At 43.4% G+C, this 14261-nt stretch overlaps 1 protein-coding gene across 8 annotated transcripts in view; it reads right to left on the bottom strand.

Moving 5' to 3' along the window:
• huwe1 (HECT, UBA and WWE domain containing E3 ubiquitin protein ligase 1) overlaps positions 1–14261 on the bottom strand; it is a 46811-nt gene that overhangs the window by 19499 nt on the left and 13051 nt on the right. For all 8 annotated transcript variants that reach the window (XM_086067145.1, XM_086067147.1, XM_086067146.1 and 5 more), the window contains 30 exons: positions 13895–13975; positions 13640–13746; positions 13276–13453; positions 13107–13198; positions 12823–13025; positions 12688–12745; positions 12420–12596; positions 12054–12299; positions 11727–11860; positions 11536–11648; positions 11279–11452; positions 10947–11163; positions 10752–10874; positions 10402–10639; positions 7932–8276; positions 7640–7762; positions 7461–7556; positions 7082–7351; positions 5011–5163; positions 4813–4940; positions 4600–4681; positions 3867–4043; positions 3226–3771; positions 2941–3136; positions 2693–2860; positions 1738–1886; positions 1579–1645; positions 710–933; positions 401–612; positions 134–316 (listed from right to left, as the gene is read on the bottom strand). In XM_086067145.1, coding sequence (XP_085923271.1) covers positions 134–316; positions 401–612; positions 710–933; positions 1579–1645; positions 1738–1886; positions 2693–2860; positions 2941–3136; positions 3226–3771; positions 3867–4043; positions 4600–4681; positions 4813–4940; positions 5011–5163; positions 7082–7351; positions 7461–7556; positions 7640–7762; positions 7932–8276; positions 10402–10639; positions 10752–10874; positions 10947–11163; positions 11279–11452; positions 11536–11648; positions 11727–11860; positions 12054–12299; positions 12420–12596; positions 12688–12745; positions 12823–13025; positions 13107–13198; positions 13276–13453; positions 13640–13746; positions 13895–13975 — 5260 coding nt within the window. The remainder of the gene's footprint in view (positions 1–133; positions 317–400; positions 613–709; positions 934–1578; positions 1646–1737; positions 1887–2692; positions 2861–2940; positions 3137–3225; positions 3772–3866; positions 4044–4599; positions 4682–4812; positions 4941–5010; positions 5164–7081; positions 7352–7460; positions 7557–7639; positions 7763–7931; positions 8277–10401; positions 10640–10751; positions 10875–10946; positions 11164–11278; positions 11453–11535; positions 11649–11726; positions 11861–12053; positions 12300–12419; positions 12597–12687; positions 12746–12822; positions 13026–13106; positions 13199–13275; positions 13454–13639; positions 13747–13894; positions 13976–14261) is intronic.

The raw sequence follows: 14261 nt of genomic DNA on the forward strand, positions 1-14261 counted from the left end.
GTGGCACGTCTAATTTACATTTTCACTTTACAGGGACTTCAAAATAGACAAATGTCTGAAACTTTAAAGATCTGATCAAATCTGTGAAATACAGAAGCAATACCATGGTGAACTTTGTGAACTAATCACATACCTTGACAAATCCAAGCTGTGAGGCACACGGGCCAAGTCACTGACCAGTCCTTTCTTGAGAAAAAGCCTTATGATATTATTCATGCCATTGTGTTGGGTCTTGGCTGCTGCTGTGCTATAGAAACTAGACGTGGAGGGACATGATTCCATGATGGTGCTGATTATGCACATTACTGCCTGAAGCCTGTGAGAGAGAGAGAGAGACATTGGAAGTTTGAAACCCCAATCAATGGCTAATACCAAAGTGCATATAACAAATCTCGCTTACCTAGCATGTTTTTCAGCACCTTCTGTCATCCCTAAAGCTCGACTAAGGGCTGCCTTCACCTCATTAACCAAAGCAGCCTGGGCATCGGTGCCAGTGCCAGCAGCTGCTAGGCTAGCAAGGAAAAGACGGGCCAAGGCTGGAGTGTCTTTGTCCTCTGAATTTTGGGTATGAGGCAGCAAGTGGTCAAGCACAAACGCTAGCACACTGCAATCCTATTAGAATAGAAACATAGTAAGTAAAGATATGTATTGTGATAAACGGATAGACACCACTAAGTGTTTTATTAAACCAAGCAGATGTTGTACCCACCTCCTTAATAAGCTCTGACTGTCCTGCAGTGTAGCAGTAAGAGGCAATTAGTGTGGCAATGCCAACATAGGAGCGCACCAATTCAGCCAGTAGTCTCAGGATTGTGGAGGTAGGCATCAGAGGTTTGCTCGCCTTGACCTTTGCGGCTTTAGCCTCCTCTGAGCTGCTACTCTTCTCTCCCTCCTGTTCCTTCTTTTCCTCCCGCATCTCTTCAGGCGTTGAGGCTACAGACATTCATGCAATATATATTAAGTCTCGCAAAAGTTAAATGACACCATCTAAAAAGTCTATGATTTTTTTAATGCTACTTTTTGAGACAACTATTATAAATCATGTTTTTATCCAGGGTTTGACACTGCGACCAATATGTTCACAAATGCGACCACCTTTTCAGTGTGTGCTGGTAAATATTTTATCCGGTCGCACTAGCATAATGCTCCTTCTGCAGTCTCACCGTTTAAAACATGGTTGAAAGTCATTGTCTTTTTCACTACTTATAATCGTCGTCCTCCTGCACGGTCCTAGTGTGATGAGAGAACGCCATCTCCTTGGCAATGCGGGCATACGGAAACACCTCTACACTCCGACCGCGCTCTGCTCCACTTCGACCGTTTTTCACAAATTATTTATATTGTATTATTTGCTTATTCATAGTGCCACAAAATAAGAGTGCTGGAGTGCACTCCGCGCATTTTACATCACTGGTGATCCTTACATCATAAAACAACAGTATGCCTATAAAGAAAACTATACATCAGCAAATATTGTCATGCTATATCTCCCCAAAGAAGGGGTGCGACAAAATACTGTGCTAGTGCGACCAACTTTCTAGTGCTACCAGTGCAAAAGTTAGTGTAGAGCCGTGTCACCTTCTCCTTGCGGTGTGCCAGACTGGGACGATTCTGCTACAGCTCCATCCGCAGCAAAAACTTGAGTCTATAAAAAGGGTACCCGTTATTATCTGTACGTTATCACTGCACCATCTGAAATGGTACTTCAAAACAACAACGGGACTTGACAAAACTCACATTGATATGGAATGCAGGCTGGGAGTCAAAGTCACTGCCCTGTCGAGTGAGACGGTATTGTTGGTAAACATCATCACCGACATCCTGCAATATTTGGCACAGGTCCTGGCCACCAGGAACAGCTGTCACACGTTCTTCTGGACGTTCAGCTACAACCACAAAAATAACAAAATGTGTAACTAACAAGTTCAAATGACTGACACTGAATTTGATTAGACTAGGGCTGCAGCAAATGAATTATTCAGTCTACTGATCATGCCATCAATTCATTAATCAAATTAAGAATAACACATTATGCATGCGAGTTGCAGTATCTGAGAGAATCTGAGGGACTTTAAAAGGTATAGGCCTGACCTTATGGTTGAATTTTGGATGTTAGCCCAGGTTAACTAGAATGCACCGGGTCTACACATTGATTCACTTGGGTTTCATGTTATATGATAAGGTATGATTCAGATAATGAATGAATGTGCTAAACGTATATACTTATGTGTTTTTGTTTTGTTCAACAAAGCCATTGAAAGTGCACTGGCGGGCGGCTGTGTCTATCGTCTATCCTTGACTGCTTGTGGGGGCATAACAAAACTACAGGTGGTAGCCTGTATTAAATTAGCTAACAATGTTAATGTCTTCTGTGTTGGCCATTGTAAGCATGCTGTTCTGTAAACGCGCTCTGCTTTGAAGAAGACAACGCACTGTTTCTTTTTAAATGATCCAAAACTTGGGACATTCAATTCAGTCTTTAATGCACCCTTTCTTCCCGACTCGGCACAATCGTGCCAACTTAGTTCTACGCTGAGTGGTACTTGAGTCTGGAAAAACAATAGCTTATTTGGAAAAATGATCACTGTGAAGCTTCGAGGCAAAGATTTTGGTTAGATTTTGTTTGTAATGGAATAATTTGAGCTATTCAATAATTTGATGCAGCTCTAGATCACCCAATGAAATATCTTACGTTCTTCTGGAGCATGATACGCAGCCAAGGCATTAAGCATGTCGTATATGACCTCCTTGATAGTTTCAGGAATAGATGGTAGTGGGGACAATTTCAGAGGAGTTGTTTTCACCAGCTGCACAGCATTTGGCCCCTTAATACGAAGGTTTTCAAACTCGTCGTCAGAGGCTATGGAAACACAGAAAACAAACAATGAATACAGGTCAGGAAAATATACTTGTAGCTCATCGAAATCATGATACACCCACCTGTGCCAGCTCCACGAGGTGCAGGCAGAGCAATACGGACACAATTGTTGGCAGTTTCAGCAAAACACTCAGGGTTACGGCACGCGGCAGGGCCCAGGACACGCAAGATATAATTAATTTCCCTTGATCCAAGGCTGCCCGACACCACTCCAGAGGTGGTACTACCTGCTCCACTAGTCACTGCAGATCTTACCACCTGTAGCAATAGATGAACACTTTTACACAACTCCGCTTACAAAATATAATATTCATTGGGAAAAAATTAAACACGATAACAACTCAAACCTTTTCCATAGTGTGTCGAAGAGTAGCTGGATCTTCTATGATGTGTCTGAAGAGCAGGGTAACAAGAGGTGTGAAGCCATTGAAACCAGAGGTTTGTGTCAGCCCAAGAATCATTCGAGTGCTCTTCAGCTCAGCAAACATCATGGCATAGTGGTGGTTTCGTGTCAAACGCAAACAGAGACGCAATGTAGCATGGAGGGTGTCTGGGTCTACCGGGACACTAATCATGCTGACACAAGCGCGAATGAGAACGGTGGTCATGTCGTCACTCAGGCCTACAATATCAGAGCCTGGCAAAGAGTCAGACTCCTGGGAAGATGCGGAGCCAGAGGTCACCTCCTTAAGCTGGCTGGAAACGTCCTTGGGGGCACTCATTTCCACTGCTGCCCCAGTGTCAAGATCAGTCGGAGTTTCTTCTACTTTGCACCTGTCACCCTCTTCTTTCTCAGAGTCTGTGACGCATCCCGTCTTAGTTGCTTTGGGCAAGCGTGGAACTCTCTGAACAGTCAACATCACTGGCCTCCGGTTACCAGTCTCTTCATTAACCTATACCAACGATTATTGTAGTTAGATTAGAAAATAACCTATATTAAAGCTCAAAAGAGGTCATCCCATTTCTTGTACACTGTGTTGGTATATACCTGCACCATGTTGTTAAATTGAACTGTATATCGTCTGCGTCCAGCTGTGAAGCGAACACTGCTCTCCCCAGCCCTCCATGCAGAGTCAATAGTGCTGTTGTTGGAAGCGCTGTAACTGCACCAACGGCCTGAGCGGTCATCAAACCATCTCCAGTTATTCCCATTAGGCTGAAGATACTTAAGAGAAATTAAAAGTGCATGGTATTAGTAGTATGCAGAGATGTACACAACACTGAACGATTGACAAAGCTCACATTTACTTTAATTATGCAGGGTCCGACATTAACGGTGGTCCGGGGACAACACACAACTGTTGGGCCACCCACAGCTCACAGATTTGGCCCAACCAGTCAAGTACAAACGTAATAAATGTAATGAAATCAACACTTTTGCTTTTTTTAAGATCTAATATAAAATATTTGAAGTTGTATCCACTTGACCAATCATTTTTCCTTTTTATACCCTTGCTGCGCTCATTTGAACTCCCCCATTCAATGCACATTGCGCAAAACATACTTGGATGCGTTTTGGCCGCTGAGACTACAGGCGTCACTATTTCAAACAATTAGGCCTACATATATAATTCTGAATTTCATGAAGTATTTGTTTAAATCGGGGGTGGGGGGGCAGTGTCTGTTCTGGCAGACCCACCACAACTTGGCTCATGGTGGCCCTACCAAAAAAAGGCTTAATATCGGACCTGGCAAACATTTATTAAGCAACTGACTTTTACCTTGTTCATTTGTGATCTGCGCTTTGAAGACACTGCCATTTTCTCATAAAAGTCAATAATCAACAAGACTGGTGTAATCCACCTGCAGATAGTGAGCATAGGAAATGTAGAAACATGAGCAAGATTCAGCATTTGTGTTATTAGAAAGAGGGGCGTTTGTGTTATGCAGTAATTCTTTAGGTCACAGGGTATTTGGAGCCCTTAGAAACTCACTTTGGCGTCTGTATGTCTTTCTGTTCTTTTGCTGCCTGCAGACAGGGCTGTACAACCTCCAGTAGCTTAATCAACAAATCCAGAATACCACTCCTTTCTACTACTGTGGTACACATAAGCTTCAGCTCCTTCAGAGAGAGAAAGAGAGAATCCTGAGATAAAGAATTAGCTGCACTGCTGTAAAAAGAATCTAGTTACCTCAAACAACAACGTGAGCAGCAGAATTCGAGTGGCCAGCTTTGATGCCTGGGGGAGTGTGGCCATCTGTTTAGTCCATTCAGACACAGTCTTTGTGTCACTAGTAGTGAGAGGCACCGCTGCCTTGATCAACACATCAGCTGCATCCCACACCTATTAAAAAAAAAATAATAATAATACACACACACACACACACACACACACACACACACACACATATGTATGCATTAGGGCAGGAACGGTTTTTGAAAACCATTAAACCCAATCGGTTAAATAGTTTTGGTTCGGTCCGTCCTCGTTCCTTTCACACAACTCTTTTCCCTCTTTATGAGCGCTAATCCATTATGGCGCCGTCCATGGTTACGGCGGCGCCGCCTAAATGTTCGTTATATTCTTCAAGACACGCTGCAGCCAATCAAATTGCAGCGGGGCGGGTAGCGCGAGTTCTCGGGTTTCATGACGTATAGCGTCCTGAGCCACCGCTCATCGCTGCCATGTCTTTATTAATCCAAAACAAGATTTGTGGTACATGAAACGGACATATCGCTATGTTAATGACTGAGGTTTTTTTTTTTTTACGGGAGTATGGTTTAGCCCAAGGTCCAAGGATAATCGATGATAGCATAGCACACAGCTAACCGACACTAGTAGGCCTGGAGCCCCATACGAGAGCATACGCCCCCGGACACTTTCCAACTTGCATCGTCGTTGCCTGGGAGGCAATTGTTGACCGTTCTGTAAATCCCCTCAAAATAAAGGTGGAAATCTGCAATTAAAGCATATCTTGTTCGTTTTGTTTGTAATCCAATGTGGTGGTGTTTACAACGTGAATGAAGAGATGACTAAGGCTACTTAGGGCATGAGCTGAGGTCATTCACACATTATGTAGAGGGAGTAATAAGAGAAACATTACCGTATCTATATTAGATATGAATTATAACAAATCTTTCTTTCTCTTATGTCCATCAAATAAGACTTATTTAATAATTTCTTATTAGTATAATTGTCATTTGATCCGAGAGCTGTTTTCCAACCTGTGGAACCAAGGCACTTAATTTTGCATAATAAAAAACCTCACGGTAAACCCGCAAACAAAAATAAAACGTTTTCATCCTGAAATAATTATTTTAACTCAGTTTAGTCACAAATGTACACAGTGTGGAATATGGGCTTGTATAGTTGAACACAAAGCTGATACATTTGCAGGTAACCATGACTTCGTCTGTATGAATGGCAACAGACTGATACACACAGGTTGGTTTTACACCTTTTGCCATCCCATTGAAGAGCAGTTGGCGATCGAACGTGATTTCTGTACAAAGTTGTTTTGTTGACTTTGGTCGCAATTGCTTACACCGGCAATAAGAACGGCAGACACATGTTCCGCAGGATGAGTCAAGTCATCCGTTGCGCCTCGACTGGCAAAACGCTTCGATAGTCGATATTTATATTTACAACAAAATACTTTGTATAGTAATTTTTAAAAACAGATTTGCCCGACGCGGAAGAGCCAATATTTCATGTTTCCGCAATAGTAGTTATTACAAAAAACGGCCAGCGGGTGACAGCAGAGTATAAGAGATCAACCAGGCTTATGTTGCAAAAAAGCTATTTTCCCCAGTGTTTTAAACAGATTTGTGAATAATGATGACATTTAGCTATATTCCAATGCTAATTGCTGCAAAACAAACTGATAGAAATTTAGTTTTTTTCCCCTGATAAAATTAGAGACTCCAATCTTTCTTTTGGTATGTTCCATGTTTTTATAGCAATAGAACACAATGTTCTGTGGGCCTTGCAAAATCAGTCAAAATCCATTAAACCGCTGGGAGCGAAGGGGATTGCGCTTCAGTGAAAATGTGTGGGGGGTGAATGACTTAACTATTGAAATAGCTTTTTTTTTTTTTTATAAATAAATTTGAGACAAGCCTGTACCTAAAAGCTGTGCCTTTCTGCCCTAAGCATTTAGATAAGATACAAGATACTTGAAGAAAGTACTCAGCAACACAAAGTTGGAACTACTAACTAAAACTCGAAGTGTAAAAAAATCATTAAGATTGAAATTACTGACCTGGTCGACGACCTGGCCAAGGATAAGATCTCTGTACTCAGGGCCACTCCTTTTGATCGCAGTCATCAGCAGGTCACAGAGCCGGTAGACCGTGTCAGGCAGCTCATCCAGAAGGTGGAAGCAGCCAGGGAGCATTGCGTCTGTGAATGTATGCAACTCCTGTGGGTCCAGGGGTTCAGCCTCCATGAAGCGCTCCAAGCAGCGTGCCTCTTCCTCCTCTGCTCGCTCCCTGGCTCTCCTGTCATCCTCCTCGCGACGACGTGCTGCTTCCTACGTGATAATTTTTTCAGCAACTTGTTAAGGTTACACATTCATGACATTTCCTCTACCAGCTCATACTCAGGTATTAAATACAATTTGGACAGCGTGAAAGACACACCTCAGGGGAGTCGGAGCGTTGCTCCATGCTGACCTCCTGGCCTAGTGACATAGCAATTGCTCTCATCATCTGGTCCTCTTCAGACATGGAAAGATCCTAGATCAACAACAGAGATTGCCAGTGGCCTTAGTTTGAGTGATGATGACTTTAAAAGTTTGTTATTCATGTCTAAAGATTACCCTTACTGCTCCCCCTAGGTGGGGAGGAGGGTGTGTAAGAAGATATTCTGTGGCTTGCTCCATGGTACTGGTGTTCAATAGTGCCTCCATGGCATGCTCTCTTGAGAAACCCATATCCATCAGCTGAAATGTAAAACGTTAAAAATTATTGCTCACAAACTTTAAACAAAACCAGATAGGTGAAAAGTATCTAATGTCGTAAAATTATCATACATACAAGATCTGAATTTCAGATTTGGACTTCCTACTTGCATGCTGACTCAAAGTGCCTCAAAAATCAAATCTGTAATACCTGGGTCAGCTGCGCCTGATTAACCTGGGGTTCACGTCTTGGAGCGGAATTGGTTGATTCCTCAGCCGATCCCACAGCTGGCACTCCACCAGGTGGTGCAGTGGCTGCTGGTGTCTCTCCACTGGTTGTAGATACACCTGGAGCTCCACTTTGACCCAGAGAAGGAGGAGCCACTTCATCATCTGGACGTACTGTGCCCTCTCTCTCCTTGGCCAGTCGCTCCTGGATAACTGGCTCCCCCCGCAGGATGTGGCAAAGGATGGCCAGCATGGATTCAGCCATCCGGCCTCCATAAACTTTCAGTGGCTTCCTGTTCCATAGGCTACGGATGCAGCTGAATGCAGCCTAAAAGGGCAGGACTTAACGTTGGTTATAAGCATCAACATTTGGACACAAAAACTTATTTTACATGTTTGCACAAAGACAAAATAATATTTTAGTATGGATTGTACGATATCTGTACATGACTGATGATAACGTGGTGGAGGACTGGTTAGCACATCTGTCTCTCAGTGCAGAAGTTGGGAGGTTTAAATCCAGGCGCCAGCCTTCCTGTGAGTTTGTATGTTCTCCTCGTGCCTGTGTAGGTTTTGACTGAAGACTAAATTGTCCTAAGTCGTGAAAGCGAATGTGACTGGTTTGTATTGTCAATTTGTGGCCTAAGATTGGCTGCCGATCAAGTCAGGGTGTACCCCACCATTGGCTCGAAATCAGCTGGGAGAGGCTTTAACACACTTGCGACCGCTGTGAGGTAGAACGGTATAAAGAAAGGGTGGATGGATGGTGAATATTGGTAGCTTCTATGTGCTTTTAAGTGAATATCAATTACCACAACAATACAACTAAAAAAACTCGCTACTGTGAAAAGTTCCATACTTTTGTCGGTCATTTAAGAATGTGTAATGTCTATTTTATATAGATTAACTACACAGAGTGAAATATTGCAAGCTTTTATTTCTTGTAATTTTGATAATGGCTTACAGATCTGTAAAACCTGTAACTCACTACAGTGTTTCCGTTATATTCGTTCAGCAGTGGCGCTGCGCCGCTCTTAAATCCGACGCGCCGCTCCTAAATCCGACCCGCCGCTCGCTTCTCCTTCAAGCAAGCAAAAAATAAAAGTGCGCCTTTTGCGTGCACCGAGTTCCGGAGAAGTTATCCTTCCAGTCAAATACCGGGGCAAATTTTGCTGTGCCAACGCGCGTTTCTGATTGGTGGGCAGGTTTCACGCTCCTGGTTGGCTGCTTCCTCGAATCACTGTGAAGGGCTTCGTATGACGTGTGACTTTGGAGCGCATTGCCATGCAAGCAGGGAGTAAAGGCGGAAGAGATCGAGTTGATACTGTATGTACTTGAAGAGATTAAACGAGAAAGTGAATAAAAAGAGATAAAATAAAACACCAGACTGCAGTGTGATCAGTCTCCTGCAGTTCAATTCGTCTACCCCGTTTAGACCCCACTTTTTGGGCGACGTGCGGTGGGCGCTATATGCGGAGACGACTTGTACTTCGGTGTCTCGATAAAACAGCACCGGCCGCGAGACAGAGCAGGAATGGATAACAAAAGACTGCCGGTATTTGCACTGTGTAAAACATCGGTTTGGCTAAGGAAATCTGCATCAGCGAAGACACATGCTTACGAGGCAAAATTTAAACTGCAAACTATCAGTTACGCGGTTGTACATGGAGGCGCGAGAGAATTCCACAGTGGAGGAAGCAAGAAAAGGAACTCTGAGTTTGTCATCATTCCGGGAGGATTAACGAAGCGACTCCAAGTCTCCAATCGCTGAACATTGACATAAACTGGGCGTTCAAATTGAAGTTCCAAGCAGCGTTTGTGCACTGGATGAGAGACGGCGAACACACTTTCACCAAACTGGGAGGCAGCATCGGGCGTGTACGCCGCCGTATGTGAATGGATTGTGGACGCGTGAGTGACCGTGTCTGCAAGTGCAAAGCTCTGTTTGAGTCAGCAGCACGGCAACGAGACTTTGACTCTTATAATGACGAGGGGGAACCTGGCATGTTTGATGGAGAAATTGCTCAGCTGTTCAATTCGAATACAGAAGATGAGGACTTTGAATGGATTTGTGGATGAAGACTGATCAAAAAATAAAAATAGCACACTATTAAATTGTTGAATAAAGTACTACCGAACTCACTGTATTGCTCCTGTACTGTTGCTCCTGCATGCACAACAGGAGCATACCGTTTGTTTTAGCAAGCATGCGCGCAATGCAGTGCGCGTATGGGTTACATTATATACAACCCCCCCACCCCCCGGTCGAGCGCCGTTCAGCGCCGCTGTTGACAAAATTCTTAGCGGAAGCACTGCACTCAGAAAATAGTGTTACCTTCTTATACAATATTTTGACACTAACATGAAGTGTAATTGTATTAAAGTTAAAAGGTATATGCGAGCCGGTACTTAAAATTTTAATTATTTGCATTACATAGCTAAGGTAAACTTACCTTCTGGGTTACTATGAGGAACCGAAGTGCACTGAACTGGGGCGTAGTTGGTGTGACCCCAGGCATCTTTGCTGGCAGGGAATGTGGAGAGTCCAGCACAGTGCTTGGATTTACCATCTTCTCCACCAGCATCAACCAAGCATCCAGGAACTCCCCTGTCCCATCTGGTAACTCAGTATGCTCCAGACCCTCAGACACAGGAACCTTCCCACCCATTGACAGGGCCCAGTTGAATGTCCTTCAAAAAATAATAAAATAAAATAAAGTAACACATCCTTTGAAATTCATGTTATACATGATAATACATTCAGTTCAATAATATGATTGAGCTCTTTGCTCAAATAACTTACTCAAATAAGGCATCATGTCCACCAGAGCAGAAAAACTTTTGCAGCATGAGGTGGTACGGATACTTCCTCTCATCAAACAACATAGGAGATGTGAAGCCAACAGAGCAGATGAAGAATGTCAGCCTGTGAGCACAAGAACACTTAACTCAATAACCCCTTGTTAAGCTACATAATGTGTAAGGAAAAATGTCTTACCTGAAACGAGGCGTCGGCGTGTAGGGTGGGGGCTGCCAACTCAGACCCTTGGTGAGGAGCTTTGTAAGAGCAGAGGCAGTGGCTCGGGCAGCAGGCGTGGGTGTTGTGCCTGTGCTTGTGGCATGGTGGGACCGACGTTGACGCACTGGGGAGCCAACACACAACTTCACGAGCAGGCCAAACAGCTCAGCAAGTGCCCTCCCCAAACGAGATGATGCTGAAGACAGAAAATATGTTAGTGAAAGATTATATACTGTACTTATTGCAGTAAAGCTCAAACTGTTGAGAAGCTTTGATACAAAACTTAGTATGCGCTATGAAAAAGGACTCACCTGAGAGCAGGGGTTTTATTTGTTTAATGCGTGTGGCCATTGCCGGGGTAAGCTTGGACTTGGCCTTAGGGTCTGTTGAGGTGGGTTCATCTGTCTCCATGGGAGCCAAGCTATCACCATCTAAACCCATGCCTTCCAATAGTCCACTACTGGAAGGCTCTACCACCTCAGACTCTATTGATAAAGGTAGATGACAACATGTGTTTCTAAGATGTACACAAAAATTTAATTTTAGCTGAATTAAATTACTATGTTACCTGTTCTCCTGGAGCCAGGGGTTGTGGTAGTTGCAGCACTAGTAGAAGGTTTCTCCTCTTTGGGTAAGAGTTTCTGCATGTCCGCTTGTCCAAACTCACAGCCTGGAGGCAGACTGTTAAAGACAAAAGACTTAGGCTGGTAATAGTGGGCGCAGTGATACATTAAAGGAGATAATTAATTGTAAATATACCTGTTAGGTGTGCAAAGGGAGAGCAGAACAGTACTCTCCCACACTAGTGAACAATAGAGCTGACTCAGCTTGTTGAGAACACTCAAACCCAATTGGGATCCCCACTGATTTACTGATATTGCTCTGATCTCACTCTGTTGACAAAGACACATTCAGAGACATTATTACACGAACACAAAATCAAAACATAATTCATACAGTAAACACAGATAGTTTGCTATTGAAACAGCTGAATAAACTGGTGTAGGGGAAGTGGCACTACACTGAACAGCTTGGTAAACATCACAGAGGGAAAGTGACCAAATGAGGTCTAAAATCCATATTTACCTGTCCTACGCGACAAGTGTGGACAAACATTAGGATGTAGGCGTGCGCTGCAGTAAGTGCATGTAACAGTGGCGTGGCACGAGCCGACAGTGTGGCGTCAGTAACGTGGCCAGCGTTCGCCAGCTCCCTCAGAAGAACAGATCCACCGGGAACCTCAATTGGCCGATGTAGGGGCTCCAGAGATGTTAGAATAGTGTCGAGTTGGCACAGTCCCTCTTGAAGTACTTTAGGCTCATGCGAGAGAGTCTTCATAAATAGAATGACAAGAGGAAATATGCTCAGGATGCCAGTTAAAATAGTTCAACTGTTGGATGCCACTCTGATAAATAAAAGGAGAAAAGTAAATCAAGTTAATATTCTACTCACCAAAATGGACTTGCACACACCAGCGACAGCTTGGCAGGCTGCTGAGGTGGGAAAATCTATGGGCAGGTTGGGCAAGCCCAGAATAGAGACCAGAGGTAGCAGCCCTTTCTGGTTTACAAACTCCTGACAGTGGTCATCCGTCGTATTGTTGCTAAGTATGGATTCAACAAACTTCATCTAGAAAAAAGGCATCACACTTTAACAATGGTTTTACAGTAAAAAAAGAAAGAAAAGAAAAGACAAATTGTACGAAAGTCTCAACACTAACCACATTCAAAATGTAATCCATTAAAGGAATAGGTATCCGCTCCTCAGTTCCCACCACCCTGAAAGAAGGTACGTGGTATAATGACGACAAAACATAAGTACAAACTGAAATTTAAACCAATTAAGTGGCACTGACTGCCTGTTGCTCTCTGCTTCCCCCTGCTGCTGGCTAAATGTGTGGAGGGCCTCCTCTTCCTCTTCATCTTCACTTGACGCTTCTTCAGCAGCATGGCTTGAGCGTGCTGGTGGCACAGCCACAGTACCATCAGCTTTCTGGATAGATGGTTTCTGGCAGACATACTCTGGAGCTCGGCCCAAATTGCATATCTCCTCCAATAACTAAAACAACAATTTAACTTGAATTAGAATGCATCGGCAGAATGATTTGACAAAGGAGAAAGCTGAAAAACTCAAAACTACCTTAATGATTGCAGTAGTAGCATCTGTCTTCAAAGTTGGTTGGTGTCTCATTAACTCATCTACAGCACTTCCCAAGTTTGATGCAGTGTCCCCTGCAGAGGGAGACAAATGTATCACTCAAGCAGGCTACTAAAGCACCTAAAACAAATAGCGTCAGAGGAGAACTCACCCAATGGATCAGAACTGCGTCGCCGTCGCATGGCAGGTAGGTAGTCAGGGGACAAAAGCACTTTGAAGAGGCGCTCAAAGGGCTGACACTGAACAAAGGACAAGAGTCCTCGGGCATTCAGGCACAAGGCACTGAACACATTAGGGAGCGATCCCAAGACCTCACGTGTAGCAGGAACCTAAAAAGAGTGAAAGATTACAAATACATAGTAAAGGACAACTCAACTATTGCATGCACTTGCAAAGACAATGTGATCCCAGCTACTTTGAGCATCTTTAAGTTGGCTAGAGGCTCTAGAGCCTAACCTAACTGGCAACGAAGGTATTTTTTAAATTTTGTCTCAAAGGAAGTTGCCAAAACTCACATCTTTGATGAGCAGGGCATGGAGCATAACATCAGTGAGACCGTTGTCCTGCAGGGAGGAGAGCAGGGATGGCTCCTGGAACACAAACACCGTCACAACCTCGGTTGCTACAAACCCAAAGAGACAGGAGAAAGAAAAACAGCATTATTATGGTTTTAAAACAGGCAGTAAAATGGCAACACAAACAACGTATTTTCCAGGAGATTCTAAGTCTCTCATCATAAAACACCTTCAGAAGTGCAAACAAGAACTCACCAAGAAGGAACAGTGAGGGTCCATAATATTCTGCATTACTGATGATGTGCTTGAGTGAGGTAGGCAAGGATCCATCCATGACTTGTAGGAAAAAATAAACATGATCACAAACATCATCAGCAGAAAACTGCATGCAAATAATCATGGGTAGACTTCTAGCATAGGCACGGGCCGATATTAGATCCTTACGGTTGATAACCATGAGGAAAATGATTGCGGTATCATGGTATTAAAATTACAGCTCTGTAATGTTCTTGTTTTAATTAATTTTTTTAATAGATGGGTAAATTCAAAACTGCCCTTTTTCCACTGAACACAATCTATTTTTAATGTTTAAATAAAATGTAGAATATTTATTAGTATGTTA

This window comes from Leptonotus elevatus, chromosome 2 (assembly GCF_054856555.1).
Source record: "Leptonotus elevatus isolate MCC_2025b chromosome 2, RoL_Lele_1.0, whole genome shotgun sequence".
NCBI lineage: Eukaryota > Metazoa > Chordata > Actinopteri > Syngnathiformes > Syngnathidae > Leptonotus > Leptonotus elevatus.